Source organism: Copadichromis virginalis, linkage group LG12, assembly GCF_057382275.1.
Source record: "Copadichromis virginalis isolate Kocher_CV1m ecotype Utaka linkage group LG12, C_Virginalis_male_GT1.1, whole genome shotgun sequence".
NCBI lineage: Eukaryota > Metazoa > Chordata > Actinopteri > Cichliformes > Cichlidae > Copadichromis > Copadichromis virginalis.
In genome coordinates this window covers 15,820,647-15,844,405 of record NC_140629.1, presented here as the reverse complement: position 1 = coordinate 15,844,405, position 23,759 = coordinate 15,820,647, and the positions used below count along the sequence as shown (strand labels likewise).

Below are 23,759 nucleotides of genomic sequence, written 5' to 3'. Positions count from 1 at the left end.
TAAGACCAAAAAAGTGGACCACATCAGTCCAGCTCTGAGGTCTTTACACTGGCTGCCTGTCCGTCAGAGGATAGACTTTAAAGTTCTGATGCTGGCCTATAAAGCTCTGAATGGTTTAGGACCAAAATACATCAATGACCTCCTGACCCAGTATGAACCATCCAGATCCCTCAGGTCATCTGGATCCGGTCTTTTATCAGTTCCCAGAGTCAGAACCAGACACGGAGAAGCTGCATTCAGCTTTTATGCTCCTTATATCTGGAACAAACTCCCAGAAAGCCTCAGATCAGCTGAAACACTCAGTTTATTTAAATCCAGGTTGAAGACTCACCTGTTCTCAGCTGCATTTGAATAAAGCACCAAATCCACACTTTAAGCTTAAATTTCAAAACTTACATTTAACTACTGATTTTATCTACTGTTCTGATTTTATCTGTTTTGATTTTATATACTGTTTTGTTTGTTTGTTTGTTTGTTAATTAGTTAGTTAGTTTATTTGCTTGTTTTAATCAATTTTAAATCATGCTTTTTATTTGTTCTTGTTTCTAATGTCTCTGTAAAGCACTTTGAATCACCTTGTTGTTGAATTGTGCTATACAAATAAACTTGCCTTGCCTTGCCTTGCCTTACAGACGGGGAGCAGTGGAGGATGACAGTGATCTGAAAGATTTATAGAGCCTATTTATAGAACGACTACCTGGCCGAGTCGAAAGCATTTACTACAGCACTCCAGAGGCCACAAGCTCATCTGAATGCGAGTAACCTCAATGTCATCCCACAAAGGAGGCATTCACTTAACATCATCTAACTATGAAATTAGCCAGCACTTAAAAACATGACCGTAGAATAAATTGATCAATGAGTATGTAATGGGAATAAATTCAGATGTTGAATTGCTTCCTGAAAGTGGTCTGACTCATGCGTAGGAGTAGGTAATCACATATATGGACCTATTTTTAATTTGTGAAACGTTATTGATTAAATGGTTGCAGAGGGTATCATTGACTGTCTGTGCTCCAGTGACATTTCTAAGAAATATGCTTTTTTTCCCCCCATTGATACTGAGAGTTAGATGAAATGAGAGTATTTGTCCATTCAATGGGAAACCAGAGGCAGGAGTTAAGGCAGGTGACAACACCAGATCCAATGAAACCGTAATTTCCCATTTTTACACCCGGGTTCTCAAATCCATTAAACAAAAACGTTTAAAGAGTCAGTTCATAAGCTTGGAAGAGCGCTTGGCTAGCTGTCCACTTTTTTCAGTCTGTCTATATTATTCATTCATATTTGCCCCCGAGTGGTGTCAGGATTCAAATTTCACTCCTTGAAAAGACTTCATTTGATCCAAAATGCTGCAGAGAGAGAACTGACAGGGACCAGAAAGTGAGAGCACATTTTTCCCTAACTGGCTTTTCCCCCCTGGCTTCCTGTTAAATCCAGAATCAATCCTTCTCCTCACATACAAGGTTTTTTAATAATCAGGCCCCATCTTATCTTAAAGACCTCATAGTGCCGTATCACCCCAATGGAGCTCTTCACTCTCTGACTGCGGGCTTACTTGTTGTCCTAGAGTATTTAAAAGTAGAACGGTAGGCAGCGCCTTCAGCTTTTACGCCTCTCTTCTGTGAAACCAGCTCCCAGTTTGGATTGAGACAGACACCCTCTCTACTTTTAGCATTAGACTTAAAACTTTCCTTTTTGATAGAGCTGGATCAGGTGACCCTGAACCCTGACCTTAGTTACGCTGCAATAGACCTCAGCTGCTGCTGAGTGTTTCTTCTTCACTCTCTTCTTTGCAATACCTGTGTGCTTATATAGCACTCTGCATTTAATCATTAGTTATTAATTATCTCTGTCTCTCTTCCAAAGTGTGTCTTTTGCCTGGCCTTCCTCCCATCTCCCCCCAACCATTTGCAGCAGTAGTTGTCCCTCCCTGAGCCTGGTTTTGCTAGTTTTTCCTTCCCACTGTCGCCAAAGTGCTTGCTCATAGGAATTGTCTGATTGTTGGGGTTTTTTCTGTACTACTGTAGGGTCATTACCTTGTTCTATAAAGTGCCTTGAGGTGACTGTCATTGTGATTTGGTGCTATATAAATAAAATAAAATTGCACTGAAGTAAAGTAACCTTCCTTTCCAAACTGTTGAGGTATTCCCTTTCAGTCTTGTAAGTAATATATTTTCTGCTCTGGTTAAAATTTGATTTGCCCTGAGAAATCTGGCTCTTGACATTAGGAATTACATGCAAGATGAACATGATAATACTCACCAATGGGTAGCACCAGGAAGAAGGGGAGCCAGCACAACACGAAGCAGCCAACCACAATGCCCAAGGTCTTGGCAGCCTTCTTCTCACGAGAGAATTTCAGCAGCTTCAGAGCAAAATGTGTGCGATTGCGAAGGGCCTCGTCATCTGAGACAGTTGCATTGCCTCGGTGTATCCTGAGAATCACCTGCTCTGAATCGGACTTCTCTGTCTTGTGGCCCTCTTTCAGGCCCTGGCTCTCTCTGTGAGCTACCACATAGACCCGACAGTACATTACCAGTATGATGGTCAGAGGAAGGTAGAAGGAGCCCACTGCAGAGAAGATCGCGTAGCCCGGCTCCTCTGTGATCTTACAAATGGACTCGTCCTCGGGCGGCGCCTCTTTCCAGCCAAACAAAGGTCCAATAGATATGATGACAGACAGCACCCAGAGCAGCATCAGTGCCAAGAAAGCCCTGCGTTTTGTAACGATTGATGGGTAACGCAGGGGGTAGCTTACTCCAATGTAGCGGTCCACAGATATTACACAGAGGCTCATGATAGAAGCCGTGCAGCAGAGCACATCCACAGCTGCCCAAACATTACAAAAAACCCGTCCAAATACCCATCGATCCAGGATTTCCAAAATGGCAGAGAACGGCAGTACGGTGGAGCTCAGCAGCAAATCTGCCACTGCCAGATTAACTATGAAATAATGCGTGACTGTCCGCAAGTTTCGATGGCAAACCACCGAGAGGATCACCAGAATGTTTCCCACGACTCCAAACCCAATGAAGAGACCAAGCACCAGACCCAAAACCACAGCCTTGACCACATTGAGCTCTGGGACTAAAACGTGGCTGCAGTTGGAACAGTTCTGTGTCAGGGGAGCTGGGGTCATATTGTCCAGCACAGGAATCATTAGTTCCAGTACAATGCTGGTACTCAACAACTGGCCCGTGCAGAAGTGGTAGACTGAAGCGCACACCTATTTAAGTTCACTACTAGAGAGAGTAGACATCAGGCCATTCTCATAAAAGCCATTAGAGTAATGATCACATTAAGTCTGTCTTGTCAAAACATAATTTGAATGATGATGCCTCGAGCAAATGAGCCATTACGTTGGCAATGCATCAAGGAAAATAAAAGGACAAGTTGCATGCAGAACCACTGAAAGAGAAATATAATATATGCAAACGAAAACTACTGAGCTAAAATCGAGTAATCCATCTTGAAAATGTTAATGATGTTAAAACTGACTGTTTTTATGCAGCTGGTACAAACCACTGTTAAAAATGCATTACAAATACAAGAGACAGATTGGAGGTGAGCGATTTAGGAAGTCTTTGAATGTTCTCTGAACCAAAAAAATACATGAAAAAAATCACTGTTTGGACTGAAAATGAAAGTCTGTTGAAACCAGTTTTCCTGGGAGCAGCAGGTGAGAAATCAACATCCAGGCTTGTGTGTTGAACGCAGCTTCAGCTTCAGTAACGTCCAGCGCCTTTGAAAAGAGAAACAGAAGAAGACACGTCCGTCACATACAGTGAAACATGAAAGCATTCATCCTTGTTCAGCTCATTGTTTTTTTTGTATACCGCTGCTCAGCTCTATCAAGAAGGTGGGCGGGAGACAATGTCTGAGCCACAGCTGTTGTCAAATCAATGTCACCACTGTCTCGTCTTGATAATGGGATCAACCCAAAGTGAGGCTAACAAACTGAGAAACTAACAGTTCTGTGAAAACTTTTCACAGGACTATACAGGCTGGTGAAAAACACCCCATTCATTAGCTTGTGGAGCTGCTTTTAGCAGCAGTAACTAGAATAAAGTTTTTTTCTGTTCAACTTCATCCGTTTCTCACATTTTTATCAAAGACCTTTGGCCCACTCTGTTTGCGTGCATTCATTTATGTGTGCAGACAGCTCTCTTTAAGGTTCCCCCACAGCACCAGATTGGAGGAGTCTGGACTTTGACTGAATTATTGCAACAGCTTTTGCCACCATTGTGCTGTTTGGGTCACACATTTGACTCTAAAATACTTTTGCATACAGTAGTGTTCATTGCTCAATGATTACAAGGTGCCTAAGTCCTGTGTCTGCAGAACAAGCCCCAATCATCAGCCCTCCACACCGTGCTGACAGTTCTATGAGGTGTTGATAAGCTGTGTTTGGTTTTCATCAAATGTGGTCCTGTGGATTCTGGCCAAGCAGCTGCACTTTGGTCTCTTCTATCCAAAGCACATTGTTCAAGTGGTTTGTTCATATGCTACTTTGCAAACCTGAGCTATTTTCTCCTGGTAACACTTCACAACAAGCCATTCTTGTTCATTCTTTGTCTAATTGTACTGTCATGAACTTAAGTGTTGAACATGCTAACTTAGGGCCTGTAAAGGCTGAGTTGTAGCTCTTGTTTTTGTTTTTTGTTTTTCAATTTCTCCGAGCATCTGATCATCTGAGAACTTGTGGAGAATTTTTCTTGGATTGTGGCATTTTGTTAGTACACACCTGACTGCTCTTGGCCAGGAAACTGCCAAAAATATTTACTTTTATAGAGTTTCTCGTGCTTCCTGATCATGTAGTGCAGGGGTGTCCAATTCCAGGCCTCAAGGGCCAGTGTCCTGCATATTTTAGATGTCACCCTTCAAGACATGTTGAAGAGGTAATTTAGCCATTTAAATCAGCTGTGTTGGATCAAGGACACATCTAAAACCTGCAGGACACCAGCCCGTAAGGCCTGGAATTGGACACCCCTGATGTAGTGCATTGATTACCATAACCAAGATGCTACTTACCCTCACAATTTGGATAGAAGCAGTAAGGGTGTACTTAGTTTTTCACAGGACTGCACAGATACCTGTGAAAACTTTCTTTTTCCCAGTATGTGGAATACCACTTCATCATTACAATACACAGTGAGCCAAAACCACAATAGCTGAAGTTTCAACAATGCAGCAATCAGAAGGCTCGGTGTGTATTATATGTTCTTCAAGTGACCTATAATACATCAGGATATGCTTGACTTTGCTCTTGATCCCTCCTTTAAATCAATATCATACCACGACCTTTATACAGACACAGGTCAAAACAACCCACGTTATTACAGCTCCACCATTTGTTAAGGGTTGTCACAGTCTGTGCTCCTTATGTTTGTAAAGAACACATTAGTTTGACATCTTGGGAAAATATGCCAAGCTAGATCAAAATATTGATACCACTGTCATAACATGGCAGAGTCCCAAGAAAAATAAATCTGCCTACCAGGAAGTTATCAGTCCAGCACAGCTTCATCATATAATCTTATATAGCACTTTTCTACTATAGCTGAGCACTCAAAAGAGCTTTACATAACATGCCTAATTCACCCATTTATACAAGCACCTTTTACCACACCTGGTAAATATCATATCAAACAAACATGGAGTTTCAGACTCAAACATCCTAAATGTTGAGCATTGTCTGTTAGCACTAGCTCCACATGCAAGAAAAATATAACAGATGTATTTAACAAAATGAAGCACAATTTCCCGAATCGACCCCTCTGCTTTATGGGAGCTCATAACATTTGCAGTTATTTTTGGTGATTTTATCTCGCGATAAGGGCATGACATATCCCATTATTCTGAGATAAAACAGTGCTTGTTTTGTCATGATAGGAAGTTCATTTTCTTTAGAAATCACACAAAAACAAAAGCTTGTTTTCTTGTCATTTATCGGGGATTAGAAGTGCAGTTCCAGCCCGGTCAAACTACAGGGGAGCTAGGGGGAATGTTAGTAGGGCAGGGGAGACCCCCGAAAAGAAAAAAAAAAGCTTTTCAAAATTTATGAGGGAAGCCGAGGTCCCAAAAATATTGACAATATGCTATTTTCCCTATGCATTTCTATTTCTTTTTCATTTCATAATCACCCGTCATGCATAAAATTAGTATATTCCTAATGCGTGATTCATGCATGAGGGTGATTCATCACTAACTTTAATAACGACACCAGCGTAGGTTCTATTCTTGTCGAGCTTGGCTTCCCTTCCCACCTTTGTAAAGCAGAAAATAAATTGAACCGTAACACTCAGGAAAGCCAAGGCGCACTTAATTTCACACAGGAAGGTAGATTGGTAAACGCTCCCCCTCTCTCTTTATCAGCAATAAAGTAAACTTATTACTGAAATGAACGGCTTCTTTCTCCTCGCTGCTCTCCACGCGGCGGCTATTTTTAGATGCTTTGGTCAGTCGTTATTATTCTTATTCACAGAATGATAAATAAAACTAAGCAAAGTGGTTTATAAATTGTTTAAGGCTATGAAGAAAAAACAAAGTTAACTCTCCTGAAGCTAATATCTCCTCAACATGGTGGATCAACACTATTAAAAACACATCACACTGTACTTCAATCAGCGTCTAACATGGCAGTAGATTCAAATAACGTTCAAATGGGTCCTTATTTAAGGAGAAGACTAGACCATCTATAACTCCACAGTTGAGCACACTTCCTCCTCAGTAATCAGATGAGGGGATCGGTCATCTCCAAGGCTGCCAAGTTACTTTGTGATTGAGAAAACAAAGTCAGGTTTGTATGATATATATTGAGAGTATAAAAGAAGCAATCTGTTATCAGAAGAGAGCAAGTTTATATAAATAATTCATAATCTTGAGATAACGGCTTAAACAAAGTAATTCCCAGAAGAGCCATTTTTTGGCTTCTGCATATTTTTGGTCAGGAAAGGTAATTACAATCTCTTTTCCCCCCCATTGTGGCAATGTGTTTGTATAAGATAAGAAAAAAGAGGAATTTAGTTGCAAAGTTAAATTTACACGGATTGTTATTTGGAATTTATCCTCACACAGTTCAAATTTAAACTGCTCCCTCTGACTTTGATGCACTGGATTAATTAGGATTTGTGGGCTTTAGCACTGCAGTGCGAAAGCCCACTTGAATCTTGATAGATCATTCATCTTCTTTTTCTTCTCTTTGTTTCAAATTCATCTCATTTTTAAGGGGGGTAGTTCTCAAAAAACTTGTGAATATTGTAAAACATATGCATCAGAACTGGGGAAGCAGTCTCTGCTGAACACAGTCTGGGCGTTTCTCAGTCAAGGAGGCCTTTTCTTCACTGTTAGACCACAGTCTCTGTTGTTTCTGATCCTGCAGTAGTTGAGACCAAGCAGCAACATCCTGGGCTGAAGATGAAGGCAACACTGAAGTGCCAAAAAATACACTTCCTGATGTGTCCACTTGAAGCTAACTCCCTGAGAAAACTCAGTTCCTATAGACTTGCATGTAAAAATGAGCAGCTTTTTAGTAGAAATAAGCCTTTTTAGAGAAATCTTCACACAGACACACTGATCAGTAAGCATTTTGAACCAGTTTTACTTCCTGACTCCAAATCTGAAACTGTTTTTGTCTCGCAGATGTGTTTATTTATTTATTTGTCTTAGTTATGATGTTCCAAGTATTTTACAACTAGGATGACCGAACAGAAATCTGAAGCGTTTCAGGATTTAAGACCTAATTTGGATCTCAAGAAAAGGAAAATCTAAATTAAGGAAGGTGTTTTTGTCCTGAAGTCCGTGAACTGATGCTTGACGATGAGTGCAAAAGGAAACTGAAGCCAGCTCAATCAGCAAAATAAAGAAATTTCTTGGAAATCACGGAGCAGAGAATTATGCTGAGGTTGTGGAAACATGCTGAAAGCATATCAGCTCCTGAGTGCTAGAATATCACTGAAGATGCACTTTTTACATTCTCATGTCAACTGTTTTCCCACCAAACCTGCACAATGTCAGTGAGAAGTATGGGGAAAGATTTCACTGAGATATAGAAGTGACGGAAAACCAATATCAGGGAAAATTTCTCCAGAGCATTATGGGGGACTACTGTTGGTTCGTGCAAAGAGAGATGTGCACATTTTGACCTGCTTTAATTTGAGCTAAATTGACAGAAATACACTTTCATGCATCTCTGGCATTGTTTTCTGGTTTGGTTTCAGATTAAATACATTATTGTTGGGAAATAGCTAGAATTCCAGACGTTGCATCATTACATCAGTGACGTCACTGATGTAATGATGCAACCTTAAATCAAATTTTATGTCTGAGAACAGAGTAAAAAATAGATACAGAGCTGGTTGTAAGTTCCCAGTTCAAACTAAAAATATTTTGTGATCTGGTATCTCTATCTGTCTCATGCACAAATAATCTGTGGAAACATTTTGCTAATAACTTAGCACCTGGACCTCTTATCTACATATAGTCATTTGATAGCAGTGGATATAAAGCTAAACCTAAGGCTTCAGGTCAGGACTACACAATGCTGTACTACTGCCACTGGTCCTGAACACAGCTTATAGTGGTGAAGAATATTTTGCTTTAAGTTTCATCCGAATGTATAGAATCCATGTGGATATGATACATGTGGATGAAAACTTTTACAATCCATTCCCTAAACCCAACAGGAAGTTGGATATTTTGAATTTATTGTCAAATTGTTTATTTATTACTCAACTACTTTGGTATAGTATGAATGGGTATGGACTATGTCTTTATCAGCAGGAAAAGTGGTAAAACTTATAGTGGTAAAAATACAGTTAAGTCCAAAAATGTATGCCCTCCTTGAATCTGGGCCATCCAGAGACTGAGATAGGAGTCTTTGCTGGGCCGATTCTGACCCCCGAGCCTTATGTTTGACACTGCTGGAATAAAGGAAGCCAGCCACATGAGACAATAAAGTTCAATGACTCCACTACAGCATGCCCAACGTGCATGGAGGTACGAGGGCCTGATTGATGCGTGCACAACTTAATTTGGAATGTTTGAATGTCTTCTGACTTTTAAACAATGTCTTAGTGCCGCATGAACTCCTCCACTTTGACAGATGTGAAATTAATCTCGTCAGTGCAGATTATATAAATGTAGATTAGATAAGACTAGTAAAAGTAGAGTGGCCATGTTGACGAATTTTGGATTTTGTTAAGCTGCTTTATTTCAAACCAAATTAAAAGTTCATCTGAGTTGTCCTCTTTTCCACTGACATTGTCTCTATCTATCTATCTATCTATCTATCTATCTATCTATCTATCTATCTATCTATCTATCTATCTATCTATCTATCTATCTATCTATCTATCTATCTATCTATCTATCTATCTATCTATCTATCTATCTATCTATCTATCTATCTATCTATCTATCTATCTATCTATCTATCTATCTATCTATCTGTGCCCCACAGGTTTCAAAACAATGCGAACAGTCAGTCAGTGGCTGGCCTTGTCCTCTGGGCCCCACAACCAACTGATCCACACTGCATGTTCAAATGTTTATTATGTTTGTCTTAAAGTTTTATATCTCAGCTGAGCTCTGATGCTGGCATGATGCAGTACGCCATTACAGCGTCATGCGGCAGCACCTGAGAGCTTCTCCCTCCCATGTGGGAAATAATGCTAATACAGTAATTATGAATAAAAGGCCTACATGTGTATTCATAGGAGAGATGCGGGAGTTCATTACACCATCATCATTTCGCACTGTAGAAAAGATTAAGTTACCTCGGCTTAAAATATTAACCGCTGCATTAATACTGTCACTGTATTATAAATATGCTGTGTTACAATTGAGAGAACAAGTTGAATGATTTACTGTGTCACACCTTCAGCTATATATATCCACTCTGTCAGGATCTGCTCCTTCTATCCGTTTATGTTCTCAACATTGACTCCCAGTTTAATCCAGTATCAAATTCTAAATTCTCTGCCTCACACACAAAGTCTTGAATAATCAGAACCATTTAAAAGAACTTAAAGTACCATATAACCTCAATAGATCACTTTGCTCTCAGAGTTGTTGTTCCTTGAGTATTTAAATAAAGAATGGGAGGCGGAGCCTTCAGACCCCTCTTCTGTGGAACCAGCTCCCAGTTTGGATTCAGGGGACAGTGTGTTTTTTAACACTTCTCTGCATTTAGTTAATTCATTATCATTAATCGCTGCCTGTCTTATAGAGTGTGTCTTTTGTCCTATCTCACTCCTCTCACCGCCAACTGATCGTGGCAGATAGTTGCCCCTCCCTGCGCCTGGTTCTGCTGGAAGTTTCTTTCTGTCAGAAGGTAGTTTTTCCTTCCCACAGTCGCCAAATGCTTACTCTATACTATATAAATAAAACAGATGTATCGGTATCTGCTCAGTGTGTCTCACATTAAGGATTTAGAGGCTACCAATCACTGTGCATTTATATCAAAGAAAATCTGTTCCAACGAGAAGAAAAACCTTTTTCTTGACAGCTGACCAAATTGCATGGAAAGGATTGCCAAACTCCCTAACAAACCTAATTTGATTAATCCACCCGGCTCGTACATTACAATCACAAGACTTAAACTCATGATTAAAACTCCTTCTAAGATAAATTAAAAGTGACATGCTTACTTCTAGATTCTGTTAAAAAGACCTGTTGATTTCACTACGCCATGGGATTTCGTTTGGCTCTGTAGACCCAGCAGAGAGGTTTTCTTCCAGCACTGATTGGTTTAATATTCATTATAATGCCTCTGTACGGAGGGAGTTGCAAAGTGAAAGAGGACATATGCTGCAGGGTGGCTGAAAACAGTGTGCAGCTCCATACTGAAGTAGCTGGAAGTTACCTGTCTTGCTCGGTTACATTTTGTTAGCTGCCTTTTTCAGAAGGTCCCTCCTGATACAAGCATCTTTCTCCTCTGCAGAATAGGCTCCAAATATAGGCTTTGTCTTCTTGGCGTCCATAGAACAATGGCTGATGTGCAGCTGCTTCTGAGGTATCCGCAATATTGTTGAGGAAAGCTTGAGCAACCCTGGCTTCTCTGTGTCTGCTGTTACTTTAATTGGCCAGGAGTAAACAGCGATTGTGACTCAGATGCAATCTCAACCTCTTCACCGGTGTGCGGAGTAATTCCCAGCTCTATAAGATGAGGCCACTGTGCAGGACTACACCTGACATAAAGTCACATCCACCTCAGTAAACTGACAGAGACATGCCTGAGACGCATGGGAGCTGGCTGGCTTTTTCTTCCGAAACCTTATAGCTACATTTAAAACAGTTCTTCATATTCAAATGATCTGTTCGCAGTTTTCCTTCATATTTGAGGTTTTAAAAAAACGGGAGGGTGTAAAAACAACAAAAAACAGCATTACATAAATCAAGCATAACAGCGCGATCGTGCCTTATGGCTGTTCGGAGGGATACAGTTGTCTTAAATCATGTGTATTTTAACCACTTCACCAGTTTGCTCCAGACATTTAGCCCCATTAAACACAAAGAATAAATCAACGCTATTTGGCTACTTATGCACACTTATGCATCAGCGCTTTCAGCAAATTCAATTAAGAAAAAATAGTTTTTTATCAATAAAATAAACTATCAATTCAAAAATGCTTCTGTTAAATACTTCAAATGAATTGTTCTGGGACTCACCCAACTTTGATTTTTCACATCCCGATGCTTGGACAGAGCCACATTTGGGCACGGCAGTGATTGCCGAGACGCGCTAGGAGGCGGCGAAGGGAGAGCCAAGTGCGCTCGCCGTGGAGAGCCCTCATATCTGCCGGAGCAGACACCCGAAGCTTCAGGTGCTCCAAGTCTCTTCAGATGATGACGAGTAGCCAACCAAATCTCTCACTGCTTTCTTTTCGAAACCACTGTCGCCCGTATCTACCCCCCCTCAACCCAACCCTCCCAGCCCCACCCCCTCCTTACCACCACCCAGCCATCCATCCTCACATCACCTCACTATGGCTCAGCATCACTCTTTGTGCGTCATCACAACCGGTCTGTGTCATTCAGAAATCTTTCATTAACCGGTGTCACCCACCTTTCCAGCTGTTAAACTGTACGAGAATACAGTGTGTGTGGAAATGCTCAAAGACTTTTACTATTTACTATTTTTGTAAGGTTATGTAAGTGTACTTTCAGTCTTCAGGAGTCCGTACCAAACTTTTACTCCCCCCCCCCCCCCAGTGAAGGAATGTTCGTGTGTTGCAGATGTTTAAAGTGTTTTTGATCCCAGAGATAAAAGTAAAGGTGATGTCTAGTTTTATTTAAAAATCTGTGTAACACTTTTGATTACAGCCAAGAAATAACTCTATAGCCTAAAATACACATGTTCATGTTTCTGACCAGAAACAGTTGTGTTCTTAATGAAAAGGCGTCTTCTTTTACACATCTCCACATCTCCAAGACTTGCACCATCATAAATGAGTTTTTTTTACACACATTTTAAACACACTTGTATCAAGCTCCTTCTTAAACTCACATTTGTTATTATCACATCTGGAATGACACTCTCTTTTTAAGTCCAACTTCCTTTTATATTTATTTGTAATTTGATATAACCAAACATACATTCTCTTATGACTCCATCCATCCATACATTCGCTTCTGCTTATCCAGTTTAGGGTTGCGGGGAACCTCGGGCTATTATAGGGCACAAGGGTACACCCTGGACAGGTCACCAGTCTCTTGCAGAGCATGATTTAAAATATAAATTACATTTTATGGGTGGTAAATAAGGTACACAATTATTCACGGGCTTTGCCTGATAACACTTTGTTCCCCATCAGCAAAATGAAAGCAGCTGCCTTCTATATTTAAAAACTTTGGTGCAGGAATCACACCCTAACATCCAGTAACAGTACATCTGCAGCAATAACACAGTAGCCTGTAGTTACTAAGTAAGTACTTTATTTACACTGTGAGTTATTTCTAAATATCTGCTATTACCCACCCTGCTCCAGCTTTCTTTTTTCTTCTTCTTTGCTGCTCATTAACTACACACTAATTTTACGGATACCCCCTAAAAAATAATTAGACTGTAATTGCTCCAAGCTGTGGCTTCAAATATTAACACCATTACCACTAACAGGACTAATCCTCCTGCGCGTTTAAACACAACACACTGCATTATGAAAGCGTGATGAGCAACAAACGCACCTATAGCTGACATTTGCGGCATACAGTATAGTCTATAAGACCCTCGGTCCATCTGTTGCACACTCAGTCGATACTCATTTGTTAATGTCTGAGCAGCGAGAGATGATTGTAATTTATAAAGCATTGCCATTTCAGCAGGGATTGTGATTATTCAGTGGCTGTGCATTTTTCCCTTTTTTCAATTAAGCTATGAGGAAGAGATGAGACAGAAACAAGCACACACATACACACATTTAGCTACACATGGATAAACACGGTACATTGATTTTTTTGTTGGGGTGGGGGATTGATTCTTTTCTTCCCACTGTGGACAAATCCAGGTTTAGCCAGTTGGAGTATTTGTTGTTTTTCAAACTGGTTTCAGATATGAAGGCTTTACCCGAGGCTGCTGCCTGTTTTAAGTGAGAGATTTTAAGCCGAAGTAAACATTTGGGCAGTTAAAGTCAGCTTGTGTGTTCAATCAATGATGAGACTTTCAGCTCACAATGCCTCATCTTTTCTTTTTCCTTTTTTTTTTTACCTGCCGGTATATCCGGCGAGCACGTCTACTTCATCTTGCCAAAAGCAAAAATCGCAACCAGACCTCTGAACTCCCCAAGAGTGCATTCAAATCAGCGAAAGGTGTGTGTATTTGCATCCTGTTAGGCCCTATCGTGCTATCTGCTGGAAAAGTAATTACCTGTCTGTGCCGCCCATGCAGTGAGGTGGGCTGCTGGGTTTGAAAGAAACTGAAATCAATATCTCTGCACTGGAAGACACATTTCCTGTCATGGAGGCAAGAAACCTGACTCTAGCATTCATACTAATGTTGGCATTTACAGTGACATTCGCCTTAATTGCATATCAAGAGATTTTCTCTCCTGTGCTTATGACTTTGACAAAACCAGCTCCCGGATTTCAATCATCGAAGCTGTTAAATGCACACTGCTGACATTACTCTGTGACTAATGTGAAATGCTTGGCATGCAAAGCAGGCAAATTTGAAGATCGAAGCCGCTACTTTGCGTGTCGTGTGTCATGTTCTCGAGGCAACTGTTCTTTTTTTTGTTATAAGCTGAAGGGGGGAAAAAGGGGAGATGGCAATGTGAAATAAAGGTGATAGATTCTGTCATCAGGCTGATGAAGCTCCTTATACCAAGTGTGCTGCAGTAGTCTGCTGTCCTCCCACGCACACAACTAACCTCAGGCTCACACCTGAAATGCAGATTGAAGAGCAAAAAAGGAGGAAAAAAACCCATCAGTGGCTGTGGTCAGAAATACAAGAGTCATCACTGCGTCCTCCTGCAACCATCCTGTGTGACATACAGCACCTGCGATGATGTGAGCAAGGAAGCATCCATCACTTCATTACCGCTTGGCATAAATTTTACATGAGCTCCTAGTGTTCAGCGCCAAGTGACAATTCTGTGATTCACTCAAAGCTGACAGATCCTTTTGTATTTAATTGTGCCCAATCAGTTCCATGAAACCGATACAGTAATGCATTCACAGCCGTCAGAATAAGGCAGTATCTTTCCTCGGTGACGCACAAAAGAAAGTAATTAAAAAGTGATTTTTTTAGTGTTATTCTAATTAGGACGATGAAGTGTGGCTGCAGGAATTTTAAATGACTTCGGGGTGTCTGTTTAAAGAAGGCTTTTACTCAATCCACACAAGGAGCATTAAAAAAAGACAGGTTTAAAGCCATGCCTGCTGTTCACTATACTTTGATTGAAATGCTGAAGCTGTCTAGCAGAAGCAAGCCGCTATAGGCACTGCAATGTTAAGTTCAATATTTAACATAGTCACCACCTTCATGACTTGCTTTGTTGTTGTGACAGGTCTTAGAAGTTAACCACATCATTGGGCAAACTCTTAAAAAGTTCAGGAGTTACTAAAGTTTGTACAGTTTATGGCTTTTCAGTAACGTCGTGGTGGCACTGAAGGAAAAGTCAAGGGCTCACAAGAGGCGTTCCTCTTCTCGAGAGATTCCTCCAGATAAGTGAAAACTGCAACCTGGTGGAGGGAAAAAAGGAGAATCAGGGCAAAAACAGCTGGATTAAAGAGATGGGGGTGGGGGTGGGGGGCAATGAATGTTTCTATGGTAATCCAGCTCCTATTTGCTCAAATATTTCAGCCTGGACCAAAAACGGCCCAGACAGTATCATCCTTTAGCCGTACTTTAATGTGATACATATTTCTTTTCATCCAATGTTCAATATTTGAGCAGGCACACACACACACACACGCACACACACACACACACACACTCACTCTCACACAAAAGAACAAACCCACAGATCAAAAACATGGAAAGTATATTACATGTCGCAGAACTTATTTTAAATTTTGAAAAGCTTGTTGCTCAGCAGCACCTGTGCACCACCTACATGGCGCATTTGATCATTTCTGAAACCCGGTGGGTTTAAAAGTAATAAGGCAAAGCCACAGGCAGATTGCATGATGCTCAAGTGGTATAATGGTCGAGGCTTTTATTGGGCTCCATTCGTGGTTCTATCTGCAATTGCTGTAATGAAGACAGACCTAATTATCTCAGCAGACAGAACTCCACTATGAACAGGACTCTAATTATGGCCTAAATGCTGTTCTCTTATACTGTTCAGAGTCGTACTCGGGGGGTTATAAGAGAGTTGGCTGTGGCCGTCTTCACACACACACACACACACACACACACACACACACACACACACACACACACACCTTGGGGGCTCAGTGTGCTCAGCTGTTCTGATGTGCTTCTGTGCAGGCATCATGGTGTAGTGGCAGGGATTATCTAACATGACAACGCACTCTCTTCCCGTCTTTGACTGGTGACAGCTTACCCAGTCATCTGATTAATTAATTACAACTCCACGTGTCATTAGACCAGAATTCTTATTTATGGTCTCAAACACTTTGGTAAATGGTAAATGGCCTGTATTTATATAGCGCTTTACTAGTCCCTAAGGACCCCAAAGCGCTTTACATATCCAGTCATCCACCCATTCACGCACACATTCACACACTGGTGATAGCAAGCTACATTGTAGCCACAGCCACCAATAGTTTACAAGAAGATCCTATTGAAATTCTAAACCCCCATGGGATGAAAAAAAAAGACAATAGATGAAGTAATGTCTGAACACAAATGTTAGGGGCAGCAGAGTTACTTACAGATAGATTATTCCATCAGTGGTACCATTTGGAGCCCATTTATTTTGAATTTATGAATGTAAAATAACTGCAGATTTATCTGGTCTTGTAGATTGTCTCAAGGCTGCAGAGCAGATAAATTGAATGCCGTGTTTCTAAATTCACACTGAGGGGGAGGCTAAGCGGCTTGTGCAGTGACCTTGATTGTAGCTATTGAACCTCCAAATAAGGAGACCGAACAGATAAGAGCGGCGTTATTTGGCACACAAAGGAAGACAATCCAGTGACGCAGCCGTGGCGTCAGCTGATGAGCAGAGTCAACATGCAATCACAGAGCCCAGTGAGGTATGAGTTAGGAAACTGGAATGAGTGATAAAGCAAAGGGCAAAGTTTGCCCTCAGTAACAGGTATAGTAAAGAACGTCTGCACAATCTGTTATTTCCGAAGGCCGCTTATATGACTCTGCATTCGCCCACTGCAATTTGGAATAGTAATGCAATTTTAAAGTGGTTTCCAGAGGACAGAATACATTTTGCTAAATCCCACTAAAACGAAGATGAAATGCAGGCGGGGTGGATTTGAAAAGATCATTTCTCGCTGAAACTCTGAGAAATCTGTAAATATCAATGACAAACTTAAGACAAGAGAACGCACTGTGCTCTGTGATGTAGAAGAATTTGTGTTGTGTGCAATGGAAAGAAAAGGAAAAAATCCAAATGATTTTAGGGCTTCAATCACCCCCAGAGATCAACATTATGGCCTTAACGATGAGACAGTCAAGGTCACTCAGCATACTAATGATCACCAGAAACTCATCCTCTGCCAAAGTGTAGGCTTACTTTAAAGAGTATTACTGATGCTGCGAGCGATAAGAATATGCATTTGATTTACTGCTCATGATAAAAGAGCTTTATTTATTTATTTATTTGTCATCCTGCAGACATTTAATAACTGACTGTAGAGCCCATGACTCTAGCAAGACCTCCGATGAGTCAGGTAGCATCTCAGTTCCGCCTAAATCTGCATGGCACTTCCGTCTCATACAAGGAGCTAGTATGAAAAACACAAATTAAAATAAAAATACAGTACACAACCACAGAAGCTTTAATTAGTCATTTCAGATGGATTGAGGGTTTTTGCTTATTACATGGTCAGTCACTCACAGACTGGATTATTGATGTGCGTAACCAGGGAGGTGGCAATAAACTGGCAGAGGTGACTTTGTATACAAACACCTGGAGTTCATCCACATCTGAAGCAGACAAAAATGTGCCAATTATCACTTCAGGATTAAGAGACTCGTTAATGTGTCCTTTTTGAAGAGAAGCTGTTGATCTGGTTAATTGTTTTTAGACATCATGTAACTGTCAATTTATTTCCTGTTTTAATGTACATTTATGAAAATAAATACAGGAGATTGTATTTCAGTGATTAAAACGGCCTTCAGAGGGAGTGGGTTAGTCTTAGCTTCTTCTGTTACGTGAAATGGTATCAAAATCTGCAGTCTCGCCAGAAACGTTATCTTCTGTAAGCACAGTGTGATTACAAAGACAGAACAGAACATCCCAGGAAATGAACATCCGCACAAAGAGATGAATCTCGACACCGCAAGGTCATGTCTGTGACTCGCAGTGACCCGGTCATTTTAATAAGACTCAACAGCGCCCTCTGGTGGCAGACATGGCGTGGTGCAAATCTTCCTTTTTATTGTAAAACAGTTAATTGCGCTAAAGCACATCTGAAAACTTTTCTTTTTTGTGATTTAGCTTAACGTTATTTTTTCATCTCGCACAGCACATGCAACGTTTAAGTTAAAATTACGCGTTAAATCGAAGTTTCTGGAAGTTAATAATGACGCTTCAGATTGCGCAGGCGCAGAGTGTATACGTACTGAAAACACGGAAGGTCCAACACCATATTCCCAAACAGAGGCTTCTACGCTGTAAACTCTTTATAAAACGTCGTCGGAGCGGCCCTAGAATAAGCCAAGTGCGGTATTGTTTTATTTTGGCAGTTGCGGTTTAAGAGTGATGCCTGTCGAGTAGTTGGGCCTTTTCTGCTTTTCTGCTTCATCTGAAAGCAAACCGCTGAAGAAGATGCCCGCTCGTAATGTTGTGTCCAACGGGATCCCTAACAGCAAAGTTAGGTATTCCAGGTTAGCCACTGACGACGACGGCTACATTGATTTACAGGTAAAACAGAAGGTGTAACGCTAGGATACGTTACCATTGCTTTTATTTTTAGATAATAGACTAAAGTTGGTGCACTGGTTTCGACCACTACAGTATGAATATAAAGGGGTACTGCAGCCGCCGATGGCCGCTGTCATTTCCGAGCTAAGGTAGCCCTGTTGACGTCATTGGGGTTGTTGGGGGGGGTCCTGTGATATTAATTCTTATAACCTCTTGATGTTCTCATCAAAGTTTGGTGAATGTTCACAAGAAGTACTGCATAACCAACACTTTTAAAGGACTGTGCAAATGTCTTGAGCCACCCTACTTTGAAGGAGTCAGACTTGGCATTTTTTAAGTGGTCCTAAGCAATACATAGACTGAAACAAAAAGACTGCTGGCTTATTTGCTTTTGCTGTTTAAAAGTAGAATGGGAGGCAGAGCCTTGCAGTTTCAGGCCCCTCTTCTATGGAACAAGCTCCCAGTTTGGAAGTATTTCTTGTTCTCTCACCTGTGTTACGACCCCCTCTTTTCACTCAGTATGTGTTTAGTACACCACTCTATTCAATCGTGAATTATTATTAATGTCCGGATCTCTTCCACAGTTTATTGTATCTTTTGTCCTGGCTTCCTCCCCTCAATCCCAACCAGTCATAGGAGATGGCTACCCCTCCCTGACCCTGATTCTTTCAACGTTTCTTCCTGTTAATAGGGAGATTTTCCTTCCCATTTTTGCCAAGTGCTTGCTCATAGGGGGTCGTTTAATTGTTGGGGTATTCTCTGTATTATTCTAGGGTCTTTACCTTAAAATATAAAGCCCCTTGAAGCGTCTGTTGCTTTAATTTGACACTATAAGAATTTCACTCTCAGAAAGTTGAGTTGAATCAAACAGTAGTTCTCCAGGCTTTCTGAAGGTCTTTCAAAACCATTCTTTGGAAACTGGCTGCGTTTTTACTCATTTAAGGTCCAGTCCTTGTACCGGAATATTTTGTGAGAAATGTCTTTTTGTTTTTTCAGCTACTTTCAGCTGTGAATAAAGGAAGCATTAAAAATGGCACCTAACTCAGTGTTGTGTCTACACATAACAGGCAACTTAGCATATTTTAAATCTTGTATTTGGGTACTTTGTTATGAGCAGGCTGTCACAAAAAGCACCTAACTTTGTGTCTTTAGTTGGATCTGTGAAAATGCCAAAGATAACACAGTTTGACAGACACTAAATAGTTTTTTAGGGCCTGCATTTCAGCCAATGGTGTTTGGAATCTTGTCACAATTAAATCATGAACACAGAAAAGTATGATCAGATTTTGATCCACCGTGCGATGCCCTCTAGTAGGGGTAGGCGACAGCTTCAAAATTACCAGCACAATATTGCAAGAACATTTACTGTAATGTAAATGCATGCTTTTGCTACACTAGTGATATTGCATTTTGACATTTTTATATCATGTAAAAAATTATAGACGTATTATTGCAGACAACACGATATGGTACAGCCCTACCTTCTGGAAATCGTTGGCAACAGCTTCATTTTTCAGTCGGGCAGAGATCCCAAACACACTGCCAGTGCAGTCAAAGCATACCTGGATAAAAACACACACAATAGAACACTGTCAGTCATGGATTGGCCTCCTCAGAGAAGGAAAATAAACATTATTGAAGCAGTGTGGGATATACTGTATTTCCATGTGTTTTTGAATCTGTCAATAAATTGCTGCACCTATTTGCCATTTTCCTAGCAAAATACTAAAAGAAAAATTAGGGTTAGCTTGAGATGTTTGCACAGTACTATACATCCATGTTTTTATGAGAATAGGGCAATTTATTTAAAGCTGATTCGATGGAAAACATCTCTCTAGTCTGATGATTTTGACACAGAAGAGGAAAAACGGACACTTCCAAGAAACCTTGTGTTTCACAGAAATGTTTTTGAAATGAAATATTTCCCCTCTACAGTTCAAGAAGAGCCCACCCAAGGTCCCATATAAAGCCATCGCACTAGCCACGATCCTTTTCCTAATCGGCTCGCTGTTGATCATCATCGGTGCTCTTCTCTTGGCTGGCTACTTTGGCGTCACTGTAAGTAATTTTCTAGGTCACACTTTTTCTTGTTACATCCTTTTACTGGCCATACAATGTCATCATGTTAAGAGAATAAATGTTTTCTTTCTTTTAGCACACAGACCGGACCGTGCCTGTCCTCATCATCGGGATCCTTGTCTTCCTGCCTGGATTTTACCACCTACGGATAGCTTACTATGCATCAAAGGGCTACCCGGGGTACTCTTATGATGACATCCCAGACTTTGATGACTGACAATTGCTAAAGCCCCAGTCCTGCTGTGCTTACATGTAGTGAATTTAAGGTCGTGATATATTTAAAGAAAATGAGATCCCTTTTTTTGTTTTTCATAATTGTTTTTAAATTACAATATTGTTCCTATAGATTTTTCCACCTAGGTTCTTAATGCCAGGTTGCTAATAGCAACTGTTTTTTTTAATCTTTGTATTTGTTTTATAGCTTGATAAATGAATAAAAAAGATTTGTATTATTTCTTTTGATTTATATAAAACCATTTCAGTTTGTTTATAGAATATTTTACCTTATGTAGTACAACCAATGTGGCCACATATAGTGAGTCTTTTAACTGCTTCACTACAACCAGTTTTTATTTTGTGTATTCTTTAGGTAGATCCATCAGTTCAGTGGCAGAGAGAATAAATAATTTAAAACTAAAGTAGCTGCAACCAACATAACAAATACCTGGTATACCTATTATATACACAATATCACCTCTGTGGCATAATAATGATATTTAATAAAAGGCTAGCGTTGTGTCTTCACATCCCGTGTAGTGAAGATTGCTTCGCCCTAGTTAATGCTTCCTCACTGCTCTGAGTTGTTCTTTCCCCGAGGATTTTGTGTGATTAATTCCAATCCTTCGATCTCCATATGGTGCACCTGGCCTGTGAGAGTAAACACTGTCAAACAGTACACAAGCAATTAAGGCCTGACATTCTGCTGACATTTGCCCCTCTAATCTGCGCCATCAACTCATCACTCTCAGCATAATTTGAAAGTGTGCTGGTGAAAGCCAAGACTGCCACCTCGATTCCTCCACCCCCCCCCCCCCCCCCCCAGATAATGTCATATGTAAAACACATTGCTAGTAAAGGTTGGACGTCTATATAATCCTTTCAGAAGCCTAGTAACCCGCTGTTTGCCAAAGGGATAATTCGAGGGTAGCTGCTTGTGTTCTCGTTGTTTCTCTTTCCTTGCTATCGAATGAGCCCACCCAACTGTACACTGATCACAAACTGCCGGGCCTTAGATCAGATTATGCACTTTAAATCAGCTCAGATTCTTTGTTTTTTAAGTGCTTCCTGTGGTTCCAGGAGGCATTCGCACACAAAACGTCTTACAGAGGACTGAGATTTACTGTGTTTGTCCCGGAAACAAACATTTTTTATACTCTCAATGCTTTCTATCATATTGTTTTTTATGCTCTCTGAGGTGAGTCTTTTAAAATTACTGCTTTTACATGAAACCCGTCAAACCTAGTATGGTGATATCATAAGTTGAGCGTTACGAGACAATAGAGTTGTTGAGCAGACACATAATAACAGACACAAAGTAAGTGTACAGTAATATTGCAGGGATATTCAGTAATTTTAACTGTTTATATGGACAGATGAGTCCGTGTTACTCTTGAGTCTTGTCAAAGCAACATCACTGCAAAATAGTAATAAAAAGCTAAGTTTTCTCAACTATATTGGCTTGTTGATTTTTACTCAGAATCATTACACAAGTGTTTAACTGGGTCAGGTGTACTGTCTGGCCCAGCTGATCCACTGTTGCATCACCCAAAAACAAGGACCTGGCATTAACCTTTATTACTGAAAGGTGATTTCAGTGACTTTAAGTTTAACATGGTTGTTAATGCCAGACAGCCTTGTCTGAGTATTTCAGAAGCTGCTGATCGGCTAGGAATTTTCCCACACAGCCATCTCTAAGGTTTATAGAGGATAATCATAAAAAGATCAATTATTTAGTGAGCAGCAGTTCTCTGTGTGAAAATCCCTTGTTGATGCCAGGAGGCAGAGATGAATGGCCAGACACTAGCTCAATCAACTGCTCTTTACAAGCATGTGATACAGAAGAGCACATCTGAATACTTTACACAGTGAACCTAGAAGCAATTGGGCTGTAGAAAAGACCACAACAGGAGTCACTCCTGTCAGGGTAGAACAGGAAGCTGGGCTACAATTCCTGGCACACTTTGGGGCCCTTAGTACAAACTCAGCATTATTTAAATGCCACAGCCTAACTTAGTATTGCTGCTGATCATGTCTATCCCTTTTTGAGCGCAGTGTATTGTCTGATGGCTGCTTGCAGCAGAATAACGTACCACGTCATAAAGCTCAGATCATCCCAAACTGGTTTCTTGGACATGACAATGAGTTCATTGTACACAAATGACCTCCACAGTCAGCAGTTCTCAATCCATTAGGGCTCCTTTGGGATATGGTAGAACAGGACTTTCGCATCATGAGTGCAGTCGTCTGCAGGAATTGTGTGACGTTATCATGTTAATGTGGACCAAAATCTCTGAGGAACCGTTTTGAATGTTGAATCTATTCCTTCAAGAATTAAGACAGTACTGAAAGTAGCCAAAAGTGATTTCCAATGTTCCTATGTGTTTTTTAATGTCTAAAACGTTTACTTATATTATTTAAAAATGTAGTGAACAGAATTTATGAAGGGGTTTTATATAAAATAAGGAAATGACCTGTTTTGCAGGCATCTTTTGCTTTTTTTTTCTGCTTTACATCTCTGCCTTCTGGCATCATTTATTGCAATTTCTTCTCTCCTTTTAGTCTGATCTCTTATAAAAATAATATTAATGACAATCAGTTTTTCATTCATAAAAATGACATATAACGATTATAATCCAACAAGTCATTTTTAGCAGTTTAAATTCCTGCAATCATATTTTGGCAGACAATGGTACTAAAATGGTGTGCCTAATAAAGTGACTGGTGAGTGGATGAACCCAGGAACAGTACAGAAGTGATTTTGGTAAATTAGATAAGCTCGTCCGTCTGACCAAACTGATCCACTGTAGCATTACTATTAACCAAGGACACACTAAATACTATACTATAAACTATACATATATAATACATGAACGTACATGCAGTAGATTCTATATTTGGACACAATCATAAACCTTAGACGGTTAATACAGCCATCCGGTGACACCACGT

The 23,759-nt window shown here is 40.4% G+C and overlaps 2 protein-coding genes across 3 annotated transcripts in view; one reads left to right on the top strand and one right to left on the bottom strand.

Annotated features, from left to right (window-relative positions):
* The window catches only part of adra1aa (adrenoceptor alpha 1Aa), a 42,719-nt gene that overhangs the window by 18,790 nt on the left and 170 nt on the right, over positions 1-23,759 (bottom strand). The window contains exons 2-3 of one of the 2 annotated variants that reach the window (XM_085474959.1): positions 19,994-20,074; positions 2,266-3,745 (exon numbers count right to left, since the gene is read on the bottom strand). In XM_085474959.1, coding sequence (XP_085331085.1) covers positions 2,266-3,163 — 898 coding nt within the window. In that variant the 5' untranslated portion in view covers positions 3,164-3,745; positions 19,994-20,074. Of the gene's footprint in view, positions 1-2,265; positions 3,746-11,673; positions 11,888-19,993; positions 20,075-23,759 lie in introns of those variants that run through there. The other variant, XM_085474958.1, reaches the window with a different exon arrangement.
* tmem230b (transmembrane protein 230b) lies at positions 18,180-21,335 on the top strand. Its single transcript, XM_085474960.1, has 3 exons — positions 18,180-18,512; positions 20,448-20,570; positions 20,668-21,335. Exons 1-3 carry the CDS (start codon positions 18,417-18,419, stop codon positions 20,806-20,808), a joined length of 360 nt encoding a protein of 119 aa, XP_085331086.1. The 5' UTR covers positions 18,180-18,416; the 3' UTR covers positions 20,809-21,335.